This window comes from Anabrus simplex, chromosome 6, assembly GCF_040414725.1.
Source record: "Anabrus simplex isolate iqAnaSimp1 chromosome 6, ASM4041472v1, whole genome shotgun sequence".
In the NCBI taxonomy this organism is placed as follows: Eukaryota; Metazoa; Arthropoda; class Insecta; order Orthoptera; family Tettigoniidae; genus Anabrus; species Anabrus simplex.
Window position 1 is genome coordinate 180,673,087 of NC_090270.1, and position 20,472 is coordinate 180,693,558.

General features: G+C 40.9%; 1 protein-coding gene across 1 annotated transcript in view; it reads right to left on the bottom strand.

Annotated features, from left to right (window-relative positions):
* The window catches only part of wake (wide awake), a 112,689-nt gene extending 92,551 nt beyond the window's left edge, over positions 1 to 20,138 (bottom strand). Inside the window, exons 1-4 of the mRNA XM_067149174.2 lie at positions 19,619 to 20,138; positions 19,542 to 19,574; positions 10,344 to 10,451; positions 4,002 to 4,080 (exon numbers count right to left, since the gene is read on the bottom strand). Coding sequence (XP_067005275.2) covers positions 4,002 to 4,080; positions 10,344 to 10,451; positions 19,542 to 19,574; positions 19,619 to 20,138 — 740 coding nt within the window. The remainder of the gene's footprint in view (positions 1 to 4,001; positions 4,081 to 10,343; positions 10,452 to 19,541; positions 19,575 to 19,618) is intronic.
* Positions 20,139 to 20,472: the final 334 nt, after the last annotated feature.

Below are 20,472 nucleotides of genomic sequence, written 5' to 3' on the forward strand. Positions count from 1 at the left end.
AATAATAATAATAATAATAAAAATAACTCCACCACTGCCGATCCCAAGCCCAGGGCCTCATCTTGCAAGTGATGAGAAAGGAGGAGGGGGTCCATCTGGCTCCGGATAGTAGCACCCCATAAGTGCCCCTGCCTAGTGTTACTGGTGAAACCTGGTCGATGGTCTCAGAGCCGGAAGAGGAATTTCCGATTCCCAACGGTGGAGAGAGAGGAAGAACCTAGTGGAGTACACCATGATACAAAAAAAAAAAAAAAAAAAAAAAAAAAAAAAAAAAAAAAAAAAAAAAATTTGGACTAACAATCCGATCTTATCTTGGAATTTATTTCTTACCCTGTACTATGTACAATTTCAATTGGAGAAGGTTGAAGTCCACTGAAAGAAAGCACTACCCCAGGTGGTAGCTTGGAAGAGGAATCCACCATTGCATTACGCAATGCATCGGGACCTAGGGTTCTGGGGAGTCCCTACATATGAAGGAGTATCGGAGGAGGAGGAAGACGGAACAACAAAGGATGAAGCAGTGAAATTGTCTCGTGGTCCCTGCAAGGCCCTAACAGAGAAATAATAATAATAATAATAATAATAATAATAATAATAATAATAATAATAATAATAATAATAGTAATAATTTTATTTGCTTTATGTCCCGCCAACTACTTTTACAGTTTTTGGAGACGCCGAGGTGCCGGAATTTAGTCCCGCAGGAGTTGTTTTACGTGCCAGTAAATCTACCAACATGAGGCTGACGTATATGAGCACCTTCAAATACCACAGCGAGGATCGAACCTGCCAAGTTGGGGTCAGAAGGCCAGCGCCTCAACCGTGTGAGCCATTCAGCCAGAAAAAAAAAAATCGAACGGGGTTGTATCAGGGTTACGGCTACAAATTTTGTCGCAGAATAATGTACCACGTGATAAGTATTGTCGCCGGAGCTTCGATGAACGCACCGTAGCTTATTCATCATCACCAGGGAGATCAGAATGTACATTAATGAGTTCAAAATAATGTTCCACCCCTGGGGGAGTAGACGTGCTCCGCTGATACTTCAGTAGCGCGCAACTCAACTCATGACGCTTTGCCGCCTTGACTTTGAAGACGCTCCCGATTAAGTCTTTTGACGCTTGGCCTTGTTTTGGGGATTTTTGATATTGTGACGAACCCTTCTAATTCATGAACGCGTTTTCGATCCTTCTGAAGCCATTTAATTTACTGTCTATATGCCGCAACATTTTGCGAAAGAAATAACAGTTTCACTGGTATTCTTGTAGAACTCACTCAGAGGAATCAAATGACACTTGACATGACGTGCTACCAAGCCGTAGTCTAGAGTTACGCGGCACGCCGATTTTAGTACCTTAAGATGGCACCACTATTGCAATACCCGATGACGTCATATCGCGGTCAGACTTTTGGTGCTGGGTACATTAGTCCTTCCTCTTTATAATGAGATACTGAACACTGTCCCCGTAGACTTATGTGTTGCCTGGTAATAATAATAACAATAATAATAATAATTTATTGGTTCCGAAACTATAGAAGTATTTTACGTCAAAATGAGAAGAGCAAGGCACGTCACGACACTCCATTCGTGTTGAAGAATACACCAAGTGTGGACCTTTCTTGCACTAACACACAGGTTTTAAACGACGATGAGGGCTTGGACTGGGCAAAGGAAGCGGTTGTGTCCTTAATTACTGTAAGGTAAAGCATCAGCAAAGTTCGGACTTTCAAGGGTAGTACGCAGGCATGTGAGAAAACACGCAGTTAGTATAAGTGTATAATTTTAGTATATAAACATGATAAATAATAGACATAATATAGGCTTTTGGGCTTATGTTGTGTCAAGAAAATAGTTTCGCAGAGAACTTTGCTCTGCGTCTTCAGAAGAAAATATCGACTGTCCACGAGAAAGGTTTTTCAAACAATGGGGTTTGAATTTAGACGTTATAATAGAAGTGGAAGTGGTAAGTTCATTCGTCACCAGATGGCCCCTGGACGTAGTACAGAGCCATCGTTCGAAACGGAAGCTGACGGAACCATCAGAATCAGTTTGAGAGGGTCACATAACATAACAGGTGTACGCACATATGAAAGTATTACATTGACACAAGCCTGGAATGAAACATCTGGCGATGAGGTACGTAGGAATTTGGAAAACACCGAAACGAAATAACGATAGTGAAGGGACAGTTAAGGGAACTACCTACGTAAATCCTTAATGGCTGGCAACCACGTATTACTTAATTGATAGCCAGTGTCCCTGTTGAAATTGTTAGGATTTCTACGTAATCCCACAGCTTCCAGTATAATCCTGGACCTGTAGTGGCTAGTGTGGGTAAGAGCTCGAACATCTTGGAACACGTCATGACGCGACGATAGAGCGTGCTCAGCTATTGCTAATTTGTCTGGCTGGTTGAGACGAATATTTCGTTCATGTTCCTTGATACGAGTACCAATGGACCGGCATGTTTGGCCAATGTATACCTTACCGCAAGTTCAGGGAATTTTGTATACCCCATGATGTAAAAGTGGGGACAATTTGTCCTTGGTTTTACCCAGACTGTAAGCAATTTTAGTGACGGTGCCAAACACGGTTTTTATATTGTGTCTGCGGAGGACCTTGGCAATTCAATCTGTGGTGTTGTGAATGTAAGGCAGGTAGGCAGTTCCCTTCACTTCTTCCTTCTGTGAGCTTTGCTTGGTCGTTTCTCTGGGATGCAGGGCTCTATGAATCTGCAAGTCGCGGGAAATATCTAACAGCACGCTTTCCCAACTTGTAACGGTCCCGCCTAAGCATAGCAGAAGTGCGGGGCCAGTTCTACTAACTGTTGATGTTCAGGAACAAAAATCCCGTTTATATTTGATCGACCTTCGTATATCCCAACCCACTGTCTTTAGTGTATCTCAGGAAATATTAATTCCAGCTGATTTTCTAGTTTTCAACTTTTGTATCTTATTGTAAATATCTTTGTTATCGTAGATAAATTTCAATACTTCGTTATTCTATCTGGACATTTTCCTTCTAACCAACAATCTTTACATACTGCTGACTGAATACTTCTGCCTTCTCTAGATCCTCGCATACACACTCCCCTTGTTCATTAATGATTCTTGGAATGTCCTTCTTGGAACCTGTTTCTGCCTTGAAGTACCTATACATACCCTTCCATTTTTCATTAAAATTTGTATGGCTTCCAATTATGTTTGCCATCATGTTATCCTTAGCTATCTTCTTCGCTAGATTCATTTTCCTAGTAAGTTCCTTCAATTTCTCCTTACACCACAACCATTTCTAAATCTATTTCTTTCCAACCTGCGTTTCCTTCTTAGTCTCTTTACTTCTCTGTTATAATATAGTGGGGTCTTTACCATTCCATACCACCTTCAAAGGTACGTACACCTGTTTTCACATTCCTCAACAATTGCTTTAAACCCATCCCACAGTCCGTTTACATTTTTATTTACCGTTTTCCACTGATCATAATTACTTTTTAGAAACTCCCTCATGCCTGTTTTATCAGCCACATGGTACTGCCTAACAGCCCTATTTTTACGGCCTTACATTTGTTTTTTACTATGACAAATACAGCTTCATGATCACTAATACCATTTATTACTTCATTTTCTCTATACAGCTCATCTGGTTTTACCAGCACCACGTCCAGAATATTCTTCCCTTTAGTTGGTTCCATCACTTTCATCTTTTCTATACTAACCCATTTGTCACTGGTAGGTCATGCTTCCTGTCGTTTGCCACACCTTCCCAATTGACATTTGGTAAATTAAGACCACCTGCTACAATCACGTTCCTTTCCGTATCGTTTCCCACATAGCTGCTTATCTTATCAAATAATTCTGAATCAGCCTGTGCGTCACCTAGGTCTATACACCATTAAAACATCAAGTTGCCTATAAAGCTTTATTTAGCCGAACCCATACCAGTAAACTAATACGATACTTTATATAAATATGATAACTGATTAAAGTTATATTTTCCTTACCTGTTTACATCAACGTCAGTAGATTCTAGGATAGTTCTGGCTCTATCTGCATGACCGTGTTCCACAGCGGCAAACAGAGCTGAAAGAAAGAAGCAACATTTATGAGAACAACAAACTTACATGTGCAATAGCCACTGATCACACCTATTTTTCAGGGAATTAAAAAATATTTCGATTGCCATATGAATTTTAAACAGATGGTCTCAACTGTTCTTATTTTAACAATATTAACTGTTTTTCTAAATTATAGAGTTATTGCATTGGATGAGTTTGTAAAGTCACTGGTGACTTCATCGGTGGAATCAGTGTATTCTTAAAATAAGCGGAAAAATAACAGGTGAAATAGCACCCTGTCTTCAAACTCATTGGTGATTCTAGATTTTTTTTTCTTTTTTTGCTATTTGCTTTACGTCGCACCGACACAGATATGTCTTATGGCGACGATGGATAGGAAATGCCTAGGAAGTGGAAGGAAGCGGCCGTGGCCTTAATTGAGGTACAACCCGGCATTTACCTGGTGTGAAAATGGGAAACCACGGAAAACCATCTTCAGGGCTGCCGACAGTGGGGCTCGAACCCGCTATCTCCCCATTACTGGATACTGACCGCACTTAAGCGACTGCAGCTATCGAGCTCGGTAATTCTAGAATTAAATGCACTGAATTCCAATGCATTCGCGGACTCATTTTATGTTTTCGTCGCATTACAATTCGCTTTGCTTCGCGCAGATAGCTCTTACGGCGACGATAGGATAAGGTAGGGCTAGGAGTGGGAAATAATCCCAACATTTGCCTGGTGTGAAAACCATCTTCAGGGCTACCGACGGTGAGGTTGGAACCCACTATCTCCCGAATGCAAGCTGACATCTACGTGACCCAAACTGAGCAGCCCCTCGCTAAAACAGCTGAAGTATAGTGCACAGTACTAAAGGTGTTCATTTTCATCTGAAAGTTACTAAATGGTTCATCATCAGAATCCGAAACTTCAAAAAGTGAAAATGATTTAATTTGGTTTCAAAAATGCGAAAAGAAGAAATATGCACACAAATAATTCAAATGATGTGCTTAATGTAGGTTCAAAATAGTAAATGAAGATTATGATGTGTATCTAACTTCACTCGGCACCAACGTCCCTCAGCAGTATCTTCGTACAGTCTAAGACAATCAGAAACTCATCGGTAATTTTTTTTCTTGCACTCATCGAACATATCCATCTGTGAATTTGACAATAACATTAAAAACTCACCCATTGTTTCTAGGGAAGTAAGTCTGTCTTAACGTTGTATTTTTGGCTGCTATTGACGACGGGAGGCAAGTTAACTTACCTCTACAGTTAGTAAGTAATAACGATCAAGGATTAATGTCCCCATCCGACAGACGAATCACTCTCAACGGCGTTATATATCCTCACTCCATATTAACACTGCAGGGAGGTTTGGAATTGTATCCAGGCTTTTAGCGCTCAATCTAGTGATTAGAAATTGTGGCCTACCACCTGCTCTCCTACCCTGCCGGCCAACATTCTGATAGTGAACATTTTTTCCACTAACAGGACTCGAACCGGCTAACCACGGTGTCAGATCATATAGACTTGACGCCTTAATGATCATGCTCTCCAGGAAGGCTTATAACTTAGAATGCACAAGTGGAACAATATTATATGCAATTCGTGACGTCAGGAGAATTGACCAGTCTCGAGCTCTATTGCCAGCCCTCGCTTTCACTCAGGCACAAAATCTTCCTCGACTGATAAGTAATCCTTCACTCCATTATGGCATAAACAACTATTAACGCCTCATTGTTCGGCTCCATGGCTAAATAGTTAGCGTGCTAGCCTTTGGTCACAGGGGTCGCGGATTCGATTCCCGGCAGGGTCGTGAATTGTAACCATAATTGGTCAATTTCGCTGGCACGGGGACTGGGTGTATGTGTCGTCTTCATCATCATTTCGTCCTCATCAAGACACGCAGGTCGCCTCCCGGCGTCAAATCGAAAGACCTGCATCTAGCGAGCTGAACTTGTCTTCGGACACTTTCGGCACTAAAAGCCATACGCCATTTCATTTTCAACGCCTCTTTATTGTAACAGCCTTTTTAGATATGGTATCGGTAAATTTTACCACAGGCGTTTTATATTTACGGAAGCCGACGACACGGAGTTGTCAGATTATTATTTCTTTACAACTGGCTTTACCTCGCATCGACACAGATAGATCTTATGGCGACGATAGGATAAGAAACCAAAAGCAGTTCTTCATTCTCGAAGTATCATTTTTGGAAATTAGTTGTGCACAATAACGGGTGGAATTTCTAAACGTCTTATATTACCTTCGAAATATATTCACGGATGTTGACAAAACACGGGCTCACAACTTGTCAGACGTGTTTGGTGACAACGGCGCTCCAATTGAGTAGAAAGACAAGAACTAACCAACTAACCGATTGCGTCAATGAGGTCGGCAATCCAGCATTCTCAACCCAGCGCTCATCGAGAGCACATCACTGAGAACGAAGACCGACAGCCAAGACACTTAGTTCCCAACCTCTAGCCACATCGCTGTCAACATTACGGTACAAAATTACATCCCTCTCTCTCCACCTTTGGACCATGGCTTCGAAAATGGAGAATCAAAATTAATGTAAATAACAGTAATGCTACCTTATTCTCTAAACGTACCAGGATAGAATCCTTCCCATTGATCTTCTTTGGCTTGCATCCGGGAGATAGTAGGTTCGAATCCCACTATCGGCAGCCCTGAAAATGGTTTTCCGTGGTTTTCCCATTTTCACACCAGGCAAATGCTGGGGCTGTACCTTAATTAAGGCCACGGCCGCTTCCTTCCAACTCCTAGGCCTTTCCTATCCCATCGTCGCCATAAGACCTATCTGTGTCGGCGCGACGTAAAGCCCGTAGCAAAAAAAAAAAAAAAGATCTTCTTTGGCAAAGTGATCCAGTGGAAAAATGCTACCAAATACCTAGGAGTTACCATAGACAGATGACTCACCTTTAAGGTGCATATAAATTCGATTTCTGCCCAAGCGAATAGACACTTATCTAAAATTACACCTCTCATGAAAGCCGATTAAGGCCTTAATCTAGAAAACAGGCTCACGTTGTACAAGATCTCTCTCAGACCAATTCTAGAGTCTGGTCTGGGCAGTGGCAGCCGAAACCAACCTAGATAAGGTGCAGCGCACAAAAATCGTGTGCTGTGTCTCATCTCTGGTGCACACTGGTACGAACGGAATAGGAACATCCATCAGTCCCTGAAGACTGATGAGAATAGCAGCAGAATAAAGAAGACGTCCCGGATATTATATTCTGGACTAATCCATAAGCTCTACGCCCTTATCACCACGTTGGGAAACTACGATACCCTTGGTCTTCGCTATAAGCGTCCCAAGGTTATCCTAAATTAGTCACCCCTAAAAAGGGCGCAGGTCACATTCTGACCAGTTCTGATTCCGTTTCAACAGGTTCTCACCCTCACTCAGCAATGCAACTTTAGATAACACTTGATTAAGAAATAGCACCCAAGACCCAATTCTGGTTGGAGGGCTAAAATCCTACGGTGCATCCGTATTCTGCTTGATACTCAGGCATGGCCAGAAGACAGCAATTTGTCTAGCTCTTGTATAGTGAGATAACTTGCTCGGGTTTGTCACGGTGAGATCCGATAACTAAACCTGGCCCAACAGTTCCTCACTAAGTAGCGCCAAATAAAAATCGAAGCCGGTCCTCCTAGGAGTTTGACTGTTCCCAGTGCTTCGTCCCAAACCCAACCAAGTAATTCACTCCCTCACAAACCCTCAACCACCACCCACCCAGAAATATGGACAACCCCGATGGACCGAGTAGCTGGGGCCCATATTCAGACTTTACCCAAACACTCACCATCGCATTCAACCATACCCAACCTCGTGACGTCAATAATTATTTTGTTATTGCCGGACCACGAGAGCACACACAGGATAATTTAATTCAGTTTAGACAGTTAACCGCTTCCGTCCTGTACCCCATAACCCACCTTATCCACAGTATCGAAGAACATCCGAAGCATTTTCTCTCTCTCTCTTGGTTAGGAGCGCACGGCTGTGAGCTTGCATCCGGGAGATAGTGGGTTCGAACCCCAGTGTCGGCAGCCCTGAAGATGGTTTTCCGTGGTTTCCCATTTTCACACCTGGCAAATGCTGGGGCTGTAGCTTAATAAAGGCCACGGCCGTTTCCTTCCCAATCCTAGGCCTTTCCTATCCCATCGTCGCCATAAGACCTATCTGTGTCGGTGGGACGTAAAGCAAATAGCAATATATATATCATACCGTATCACCTAACAGACAACCCAAAATTCATAGAAACCCTGGCCAAAACCCAAGCTTCCTATAAACACCACCAAACTACCAACCCAACCGATAACACCCCTAGTCCAACTACCCCCCCCCCCACTTCAACCCACCAAACAACAGTAACCAAAGATATAGAAGAAGAAATAAGAAAAAGAAGAAGAAAAATAACATAGCGTCGAACATCCCTTCCTCTACACCAAACGAAGTACCCCTTTTCAACAGCCGACAAATGCAATTTCCTCATACTACCACTCACGAACCCAGAACCCACTCACCCGCCAAACCATTATCCAAGCAATCCATTCCATAATCAGCCAACATATAGCCATCATTGAAGAAACTCACAATAGCCACTTAATCGTTCCTCCCATAAGAAACAGATCTATTCCCAACACCCTCAATAAGCTACAGCACACGGGTATCCTCACCCCGATCCAAATTAATCCAGTATTAAATATATCAAATCAACGCGACCGCTCACCTACATCCACTCCCTCCTCACCCCCAGCCACAGAAGCCGGTACCTACTTAAACCGCTCCCACTAAAACATACAAAAATCCAATCAAAGACCAAAGCAATCAAAATCCGTTACGAAGCCATAAAAGACATACCTATCACCATAGAATCAGAAATCCAAACCGACCTAACACCACCCCCACTACTACCAACGCCACCTCCCACCTCGCCCCTCCCTCCCTCTAACCCTCCCCCGCCTTCAATCAGCCAAACAACACCAACAGCAGTCTGGATAGAGGCTGAACTATCTCCGAAATCAGCCTTAAATCCGACGACACAAGACACAAGTACACAGACTGGGAGCAGGTGTAAAATCCCTGTCCCCAAGTCAAACACAAAAAAATCAGCAAAGAGAATCGAACCCGTAATCCACCACGTCCCACCCTCGTCGCACAGTGTTTCAATTGCCTCAAACTCTATCATTCTGCAGATAACTGCTCAGAACCCACCCGCTGCAACAGATGCGGCGGTTCTCACCATCACTCTGTTTGGGAGGTACCTCGGGACCAGGCGGTGTGTGCCAACTGCCAAGGCAGCCATGTCGCGTCGTTCCCCGGCCACTCATGTCTTAAACAAATAATTAAGAAGCACTACAGACAACACCACCACCTCACCCACACAAACATACATCCCACTCCCCCCCCCCCCCCCACAAATCTTAAAATCACTCCCCCCTCGAACACAGTCCCTCTAACCACTCCCCCTCAACCTCCAAATGAAGATCACTCAGTCTACTACAATTACTACTGCTAAATATCCTCACAACCCAGTAAAGACCACCCCCAACCCCAATCACCACCACATACTAATATAAGACCAAACCAGACCCCCCCCCCACCTGTTTACACTACTACTACAAATACTCGCCAAGTCCCCATAAAGGTCCCTTAAAATCCTAAGCCTTCTAAAAGCACTCGAACCAACTAGAATCGAGGCATGCGCAACGTTAAAAAAACTAAATGCTGCAAAAATTAAAACCCAACATCTGCAATTAAATTTATTCGCAAATAAATTAGCGCAATATATACAGCATATGCCATACCTGGCGTGGTTAGTACACGGACGGGCAACCACCCGTATGCTGTACTTCAATAAATCTCTGTGTTAGCTCTGTCAGGATACGATACGAGCCGAGATTCCTGGCAAAACTTCCATAAAAATTACAATCAACTAATATTATATTAAAACCTAAAACTAATAAATCATTAACAAAATGTAAATACTTTTATTCGAAATCATTACAAAACTCTTTTTAAATAATGTCTGACAGAGGAGTGCAATGAAGCGCACCGGTATCGGTACATCTTAAATCACCTATCTTTTCATAGATAGGTGGCTCATACGGATGACCAGGGCCGGCAATCCATTCCTCAGTCAAATAGTTATTTACTCCAATAGCAAACCCCTTTGTTTAAAATTAAAGGATATTAGAACATATGAGAAATCAAAATACAGTACTTTTCTTCAATATAAAATCTCTTACCGCGTAAATGAATATTGATTTTGTTAAGTTTCGTGTCTATCTTCTTCTTAGCTGTTTTTGTAAGACTGAATCCATCGACCAGAAACTCCATTCCTCCCTCCTGACACCCTGTAATAAGAATAGAAACAAAACGAAACTAAAAATTAAGAGAAAATAAAATAGTAAAACACAAATAAATAAATTAATATAATAATAATAATAATAATAACAATAATAATAATATGATTATATTAACACCTTTCAGCAAATAAGATATATATGCGTGTTTTATATTTCATGAACCTAGAATTCTGAGTGATACCAAATATCATTAACGAACGTAATTTGGAAACAATTTTGTAAACATGGTAAGCAACAAGACGATTAAGTTAAACGTTAAGTAGTTAGAGCGTAATCCTACCTTTAAGTCCCCAATAAGAAGAATCAAATGATAGGCCGTTATCTTTCTAATCTGCTGAGTGGTTTAATCACCCGAATTCAATGGTTGCCATGGATTTAAGGAGGGGTGGGAGGTACACTTTTTCTAAGCTGAAGTTATTATTATTATTATTATTATTATTATTATTATTATTATTATTATTATTATTTTCTTTGCGCAGTAGCTACAAATTACACTTAAATAAGACCTTCAAATCCAGAGGCTACATGCGGTCAGCGTATTGAATCCTCTCGGCCGTTATTCTTGGCTTTCTTGACCGGGGTCGCTATATCACTTTCAGATAGCTCTTCGGTTGTTATCATGTAGGCTGAGTGAACGTTGAATTAACCCTTAGAACCAGATAGCCGTGCGGTTAGGAGCGCGCAGCTGTGAGCTCGCATCCGTGGGTTCGAATCCCACTGACGGCAGCTCTGAAGATGGTTTTCCGTGGTTTCCCATTTTCACACCAGGCAAATGCTGGGGCTGTACCTTAATTAAGGCCACTTCCTTCCCATTCCTTGGCCTTTCCTATCCCATCGCCGCCATAAGACCTATCTGTGTCGGTGCGACGTAAAGCAACTAGCAGAACCAGATAAAATTCGCTGACCTGGCCAGGAATTAAACCCGGATATTCCTGCTGGGAGTCAGGCTCATTACCGCCTAGACCGCGGAGCCGGCTAATCAAATATTACCTTGCAAAATTTCATTCAAAGAATTTCATGTTATGGAACATCAGCAACAAACATACGACAGAATGGGACGTAGAAAGTGGCATACATGGACATTTAGAAACATATATTTTACACTAGTAAAGGAAATTCATTTTTTACCAGATTAAAGAGGGAAAGTATATTCAATAACGAAAAAAAAAAAAAACTAACTGAAAAGCTATTTTAACCCATAAAGGTGTAGGGTACCTATCACTTACAATTTTTCTGTGAGTACTGACTGTATCTTATCGGCAACACTCAAGGATTCAGGTTCACAAACTATAGAGCACTATACGAAACATACATACATACATACATACATACATACATACATACATACATAACAAAACAAGTAAAAAATATGTTAATGATACAAATGAAAATAAATTAGCTGTAAACAAAACGTAATGTAATTTTGCATTAAATACAAAATCATGGAAAATAAAACAATTGGGAGGTGAACAGAAGAATTAACAATAATACAAGCTGATGCTTAATGTTTACTGAGCCTTGCTCTACTTCCACCAGTGTTTATGATAATGTATTTAGTTAAATCTTGCCAGGAGGTTTATATATATATCAATAATAAAAGTAAGTAAGTAAGTAAGTGTGTGTGTGTGTGTGTGTATTAAAACCAAATCAAACCAAACCCCATGGCACTACAGCCCTTGAAGGGCCTTGGCCTACCAAGCGACCGCTACTCAGCCCGAAGGCCTGCAGATTACGAGGTGTCCTGTAGTCAGCACGACGAATCCTCTCGGCCGTTGTTCTTGGCTTTCTAGACCGGGGCCGCTATGTCACCGTCAGATAGCTCCTCAATTCTAATCACGTAGGCTGAGTGGACCTCGAACCAGCCCTCAGGTCCAGGTAAAAATCCCTGACCTGGCCGGGAATCGAACCCGGGGCCTCCGGGTAAGAGGCAGGCACGCTACCCCTACACCACGGGGCCGGCGGTGTGTGTATTACCATGCAAAATTTCATGGAAAGATCTTCAATGTTATGCAACAGCTATGAATGGATACCTAGTGGGACGCGGGATCGACAGAATGGACTGGCCAGCGTCTTCCCGGATATGAACTGCATAGAGCATGAGCATGCGTGGACTTTTATTAAAAGAGCAATTCCAACCGTCAACATCCACCACTAACGATTCAGGCCCTAAAATATTCTACCGTCGAGGAGTGGGACTGTTTGCTACAAGAAATGCTCAATGATTTAGTACTGAGCATGCCCTTCGCATTCAAGAGTGCCTCAGGGTTCGTGGAGGACCAACGCCTGATTGACTCATGTGATTGCATTGAAAACTATCTTTAATTTATGATGTTCTAACAGAAGAGGTTCCTCAGTTTGTTTGGTTTAGTCATATGCTGAGCGTTTTTCTTTTCATGCTGGCTCCAAAGTTACCGAGAAGTGTAGCCTACGTTTTCTTTGTGTGTTCTACTCTGATTTTCACATTAAACAATATGATATCACTTCCACTGAAAGACAACATAATCTGGTATATGCTTAACTTTTTATTATGCGTGTAAAATCCATAATGCGCTTTTTTAAATTTGTGCGACTTTCTACACAGGATGACTGCGCGCGCCCGTTCGCTTGTGTGCAGCTGTGCAGTGCATAGAACAACCACAGCGCGGCTGTGAGCTTGCATCCGGGAGATAGTACGTTCGAATCCCACTATCGGCAGCCCTGAAAATGGTTTTCCGTGGTTTCCCATTTTCACACCAGGCAAATGCTGGGGCTGTACCTTAATTAAGGCCACGGCCGCTTCCTTCCAACTCCTAGGCCTTTCCTATCCCATCGTCGCCATAAGACCTATCTGTGTCGGTGCGACGTAAAGCCCCTAGCAAAAAAAAAAAAAAGAACAACCACATTTCATGGATTGCATCTGGTACAAGAAAGAGTCCCTGGACTTAAGGTTGTCTTTTATTTTGATATAAAAGTTTTGTTCTAAAACTTGAGAAAGTAAATTCTTGGTTATTTACGTCTATGATAAAGAATTACGTAAGATTATACCGAATTCACTATTCCTTTGTAATGGTAAATATGTTCCTTGGATCGAACGCCTTCAACGAGTTATTTTTAAACATTAAAAAGTAGGTGCGGTCCGCCTCTGTGGTGTAGTGGTTAGCGTGATTAGCTGCCACCCGCGGAGGCCCGGGTTCGATTCCCGACTCTGCCACGAAATTTGAAAAGTGGTACGAGGGCTGGAACGGGGTCCACTCAGCCTCGGGAGGTCAACTGAGTAGAGGTGGGTTCGATTCCCACCTCAGCCATCCTGGAAGTGGTTTTCCGTGGTTTCCCCACTTCTCCTCCAGGCGAATGCTGGGATGGTACCTAACTTAAGGCCACGGCCGATTCCTTCCCTCTTCCTTGCCTATCCCTTCCAATCTTCCCATCCCTCCACAAGGCCCCTGTTCAGCATAGCAGGTGAGGCCGCCTGGGCGAGGTACTGGTTATACTCCCCAGTTGTATCTCCCGACCAAGAGTCTGAAGCTCCAGGACACTGCCCTTGAGGCGGTAGAGGTGGGATCCCTCGCTAAGTCCGAGGGAAAAACCGAACCTGGAGGGTAAACAGATGATGATGATGATGATGATGATGATGAAAAAGTAGGTGGGCAGGTCGCCTACGGGAGTAAAATCGAAAGACCTGCACCTGGCGAGCCGAACATGTCCTCAGACACTCCCGGCACTAAAAGCCATACGCCATTTCATTAAACAGTAGCGAAGCTGGTGTAACTCAAGAAATTAATTTAACTTAGAATTCTATCTTTTCATCATCAATCAATCAATCATCATCAATCAATACTGATCTGCATTTAGGGCAGTCGCCCAGGTGGCAGATTCCCTATCTGTTGCTTTCCTAGCCTTATCCGAAATGATTTCAAAGAAATTGGAAATTTATTGAACATCTCCCTTGGTAAGTTATTCCAATCCCTAACTCCCCTTCCTATAAATGAATATTTGCCCCAGTTTGTCCTCTTGAATTCCAACTTTATCTTCATATTGTGATCTTTCCTACTTTTATAGACGCCATTCAAACCTATTCGTCTACTAATGTCATTCCACGCCATCTCTCCGCTGACAGCTCGGAACATACCACTTAGTCGAGCAGCTCTTCTTCTTTCTCTCAATTCTTCCCAACCCAAACATTACAACATTTTTGTAACGCTACTCTTTTGTCGGAAATCACCCAGAACAAATCGAGCTGCTTTTCTTTGGATTTTTTCCAGTTCTTGAATCAGGTAATCCTGGTGAGGGTCCCATACACTGGAACCATACTCTAGTTGGGGTCTTACCAGAGACTTATATGCACTCTCCTTTACATCCTTAGTACAACCCCTAAACACCCTCATAACCATGTGCAGAGATCGGTACCCTTTATTTACAATCCCATTTATGTGATTACTCCAGTGAAGATCTTTCCTTATATTAACACCTAGATACTTACAATGATCCCCAAAAGGAACTTTCACCCCATCAACGCAGTAATTAAAAGTGAGAGGACTTTTCCTATTTGTGAAACTCACAACCTGACTTTTAGCCCCGTTTATCAACATACCATTGCCTGCTGTCCATCTCACAATATTTTCGAGGTCACGTTGCAGTTGCTCACAATCTTGTAACTTATTTATCACTCTATAGAGAATAACATCATCCGCAAAAAGCCTTACCTCCGATTCCACTCCTTTACTCATATCATTTATATATATAAGAAAACATAAAGGTCCGATAACACTGCCCTGAGGAACTCCCCTCTCAACTATTACAGGGTCAGACAAAGCTTCACCTACTCTAACTCTCTGAGATCTATTTTCTAGAAATATAGCAACCCATTCAGTCACTCTTTTGTCTAGTCCAATTGCACTCATTTTTGCCAGTAGTGTCCCATGATCCACCCTATCAAATGCTTTAGACATGTCAATCGCGATACAGTCCATTTGACCTCCAGAATCCAAGATATCTGCTATATCTTGCTGGAATCCTACAAGTTGAGCTTCAGTGGAATAACCTTTCCTAAAACCGAATTGCCTTCTATCGAACCAGTTATTAATTTCACAAACATGTCTAATATAATCAGAAAGAATGCCTTCCCAAAGCTTACATACAATGCATGTCAAACTTACTGGCCTGTAATTTTCAGCTTTATGTCTATCACCCTTTCCTTTATACACAGGAGCTACTATAGCAACTCTCCATTCATCTGGTATAGCTCTTTCGGTCAAACAATAATCAAATAAGTACTTCAGATATGGTACTATATCCCAACCCATTGTCTTTAGTATATCCCCAGAAATCTGATCAATTCCGGCCGCTTTTCTAGTTTTCAACTTTTGTATCTTATTGTAAATGTCATTGTTATCATATGTAAATTTTATTACTTCTTTGGCCTTAGTCTCTTCCTCTATCTCGACATTATCCTTGTAACCAACAATCTTTACATACTGCTGACTGAATACTTCTGCCTTTTGAAGATCCTCACATACACACTCCCCTTGTTCATTAATTATTCCTGGAATGTCCTCCTTGGAACCTGTTTCTGCCTTAAAATACCTATACATACCCTTCCATTTTTCACTAAAATTTGTATGACTGCCAATTATGCTTGCCATCATGTTATCCTTAGCTGCCTTCTTTGCTAGATTCAATTTTCTAGTAAGTTCCTTCAATTTCTCCTTACTTCCACAGCCATTTCTAACTCTATTTCTTTCCAGTCTGCACCTCCTTCTTAGTCTCTTTATTTCTCTACTAGCAAGATACCCGTGCTTCGCTACGGTATTATACTGAAATTTATAATTGAATGCTTATTGTTTTAGATATATAATCCGCCGAAATTCGCGATCTGACTCGTTTTCTATTATTTTACAACACGTTTCCTCCCATTTTTCAATATTCCTTTCCAGCAATCGATTTCGTACTTCCCGGGCTAGGCTCAGGTATTCCTCCTGGTCACTTGGGTCCGTAAATCTTTGCCATCTTTTCCTTTAATCATTTTTAATATGGATAAAATCCTTCAGGAGATCCGGCGTGGTGTCATATTGGGTGATATGGCGGCACTGAACCCGCGGCCGGACTGCATTCTTAGTCATTACCCGTCCAGGAGCCGTTGCCAGCGCGGTCCGCACATTTGACGACGGTCCGGAACATTATTATTATTATTATTGTTATTATTATTATTATTATTATTATTATTATGTGTTGCTGGAATGGCTGATGACAGGGAAAACCGGAGTATCCGGAGAAAAACCTGTCCCGCCTCCGTTTTGTCCAGCACGAATGTCACATGGAGTGACCGGGATTTGAACCACGGAACCCAGCTTTGAGAGGCCGGCGCGGTGCCGCCTGAGCAACGGAGGATCCTTGTAAGTACATTAATAACAGTAAAATCAATTGGTCTCACCTCCTTCTACACCCCACCGCCGTTAAGTTTATTTACCGCCAACCCCCCTCCCCCCCACAAAAAGAAATGAAAAGAAGGCTTGTTTCTTTATGTTTAAGGGAGATTCCAAACACCAATGTTCACGTCTCTTACCTTCAGTTTTGAGATATAAGTATCTCCATAAAAGTAATTTACTTTTTTCACTTCATTTCACACTACCCCCCCCCCCTAAATGAACTTTCCCGAAAAAAATACTTGTTTCTTTAATAGTAAAGGATCTTCTAAATACCAATTATCACGACTCTAACTTCTTCAGTTTTTGATTTATGTGTCCTCATGGAAGGAATTCAACTGCTTTACACTCGCCCTCCAAGATGGTTTCCCGCCCAAACCGCGTTTTTCTTTGTTTTTAAAGGAGATCCAAATACGAATTTTCACATCTGTAATAACTTTAGTTTTTATTAGATGTATGTATTCTCATACAATTAAGCCGATTTATTTTTCAATTCTTTCACCCCACCCCCTCCCGCTTCATTGGATTTTAATAGAATACGTGTATTTTTACTTTTAAAGCAGATTGAAAATATCAAATTTCACGTCTGTAAAATCTTCATTTTTGATATATCAGTAGCCTAATTAAAAGAATTCAACACCATTTTCAGCCACTCCACTCCACCCAGGTGATATTTCCGAAAACTAAAAGTACACGTTTCTTTATGTTTAATAGAGATAAAAAAATACCATTTTTCACTTCTGTAACATGTTGAGTTTTTTAGATATACTGTAAAAATTCTCATTTCAAAATTTCACCCCTTTTGAGTTCCCCTTAAGTGGAGTTTCCAAAAACAAATCACCTATGTTTCTTTACATTTACAGGAGATTCCAAACACCCACTTTTTACGTCTGTAACATTTTACGTTTCCAAGATATTCTGTAGATATAGTCTTTCAAAAATTCACCCCAATTTGTCACTCCTGTTTAACCGCCATTAATTGGATTTTCCGAAAACAAAATATACGTGTTGCTTTATTTTTAAAGGAGATTCTAAATACCAATTTTCACATCTATAACCTTTAAAAGTTTTGAGATATAGATACACTCATTTTAAAATATTACCCCCTTTTCACCCCCTCCCTTAATTGGATTTTCCAGAAACAAAAAAATACGTGTTTCTTTATTTTTAAAGGAGATCCCAAACACCGATTTTCAGGTCCGTAATATCTTCAGTTTCTGAGATATAAGTAACCTCATTAAAGGCATTCAACCCATTTTCCACCCCTTTTCACTCCTCCTATTGCGATTTTCCGAAAACAGAAAAATACGTGTTTCTTTATTTTTAATGAAGATTCTAAATACCAGTTTTTACATCTGCAAACTTTAAAAGTTTGGAGATAGAGATTCACTCATTTTAAAAATTCACCCCCTTTCACCCTCCCATTAATTGGATTTTCCAAAAACAAAAAAATACGTATTTCTTTATTTTTAAAAGAGATCAAAAGTACCAATTTTCAGGTCTGTAATATCTTCAGTTTCTGAGATATAAGTACCGGTATCCTGATTGAAGGCATTCAACACATTTTTCCCCATTTTCACCCTTTTTCACCCCTCCTATTGGGGTTTTCAGAAAACAAAAAAATACGTGTATCCTTATTTTAAAAGAAGATTCTAAATACCAATTTTTACATCTGTAAACTTTTAAAGTTTTGAGATATAGATACACTCTTTTTAAAATTTCACCCCCCTTTTCACCCCCTTAGCGACGGAATATAAAAAAATCCTCTCTTAGCGAGCACCTACATCTTAATATGAATATATCCCCAAAATTTCATTTCTTTATGTCCAGTAGTTTTGGCTCGGCGATGATGAATCAGTCAGTCAGGACAAGTTATTTTATATATATAGATTATAATAAGGTGGGTCTTTACCATTCCTTACCACCCTTAAAGGTACAAACCTGTTTTCGCATTCCTCAACAATTTCTTTAAACCCATCCCAGAGTCTGTTTACATTCTTATTTACCGTTTTCCACCGATCATAGTTACTTTTTAGAAACTGCCTCATACCTGCTTTATCAGCCATATGGTACTGCCTAACAGTCCTACTTTTAAGACCTTCCTTTCTATCACATTTATTTTTAACTTTTCACACAGGTAGAGTTTCTATAGAAGAAAGCAGTTCTTTCGGAAGGAAAAAGTAAATGGACTTGGTATAGTTTCCAGCGTAGTTTTCAGTTACAGCTTACAAACGGAGCTCCGTAGTTTTGAGAGAATTCCTGCTCCATGTAATAACATTTTAACATAATACTTTTCATTAACAGAAATCAACAGGCTCAAAGAAATGTCCATTGAGAGGGCAAAAATTGTACAAACATCTTGCATTCGAGCAGAGGCTGAAGTATACTGTATATATATATATATTTAAATGTGACAAATTAAAAGTCTGCAAGAAAACAGTCTACCATAACCATGCTACGATACTGATATACCTCAGGATACATGGAATTATTTTAAATGAATTGAGTTTTATTTAGCAGTAAAATACAGTAAACTATAAGAAATATGTCAATTTTAAATCGACATTTGGCTGTCCCCTACTGACCGATCTATTTCCTTTCTTGATCCGTTCACCACACACATTCTTCTCTAGAAATAATTATACTTCATATGGCATATATTTTGGAAATCACTTACCTTTATCAAAACAATGTAGGTACTTCACTTTTCCTAAGGACAAAATGAATAATACATATTATTAAAGATGCACGTACTTGGTCTAGAATGCATGGACCAAATAGAGTTCCTCCTCTTGATCGTGCGGATCTTCACATTTGTAGACTTTGACGAATGTTCGTGGGTTTTCAGTCCGGTATCCGACAGATCGGACGGCTTTTGCATTGGTAGAGTGTTACTTTTTTCTTCATTTAAAATCGTTTGCAAGTTTACGTAGGGAAATGCTTTTATTTCAACGTAGTGTTTTTCAGCACCAGTCTGTTTATTGTTAATCACATCTAACATAGACACGATTCTAGGTGGAGGAGGAGTCCGGTGTGTTCGCAGTAATGCAGGAGGGGATTTTGATGACATCACAGGAGGACTCTGCAACGCTTTCACACACAGTGTCTGCACATTAGTTGATGCAAGTTCTTTGTTTGTAGGAGGCTTTGGTAAATTCGAATTGTTGTCAAGTCCAACTTTTAAACGGAGCCTCAGAGAACCTCGAATGGATCGAGATCTCCGAAAGCTGAGAGGAAAAGTCCCCGAACTCCGGTGTCTATCTATCACCTCCATTTTCTAATGATATTTCTAATATTGCACTAGTTCTTGAACACAGTTTAACTGTTTCCTTACGAAAGCCAGAAGGAAATTGTGACTAGAAGGCAACTGATAACGAGCAGTTGAAATCAAGTTCGAGTCTTGGCTCATCTCCTCTGGACAAAGGACACTTATTGCGATTATACGCATCCTAAACCGGATGCTATTTGCTGTCTTATCGCAAAGATAATATCCACTCATGACAACCAGGAACACGATGGGCACTGCCATTCTTCCTTTATTCGCGTAATTGTTACTAAATGCAGCTTCAACGTCCGGCTATCTACAAACAGTTGTAACAAACGTTTAG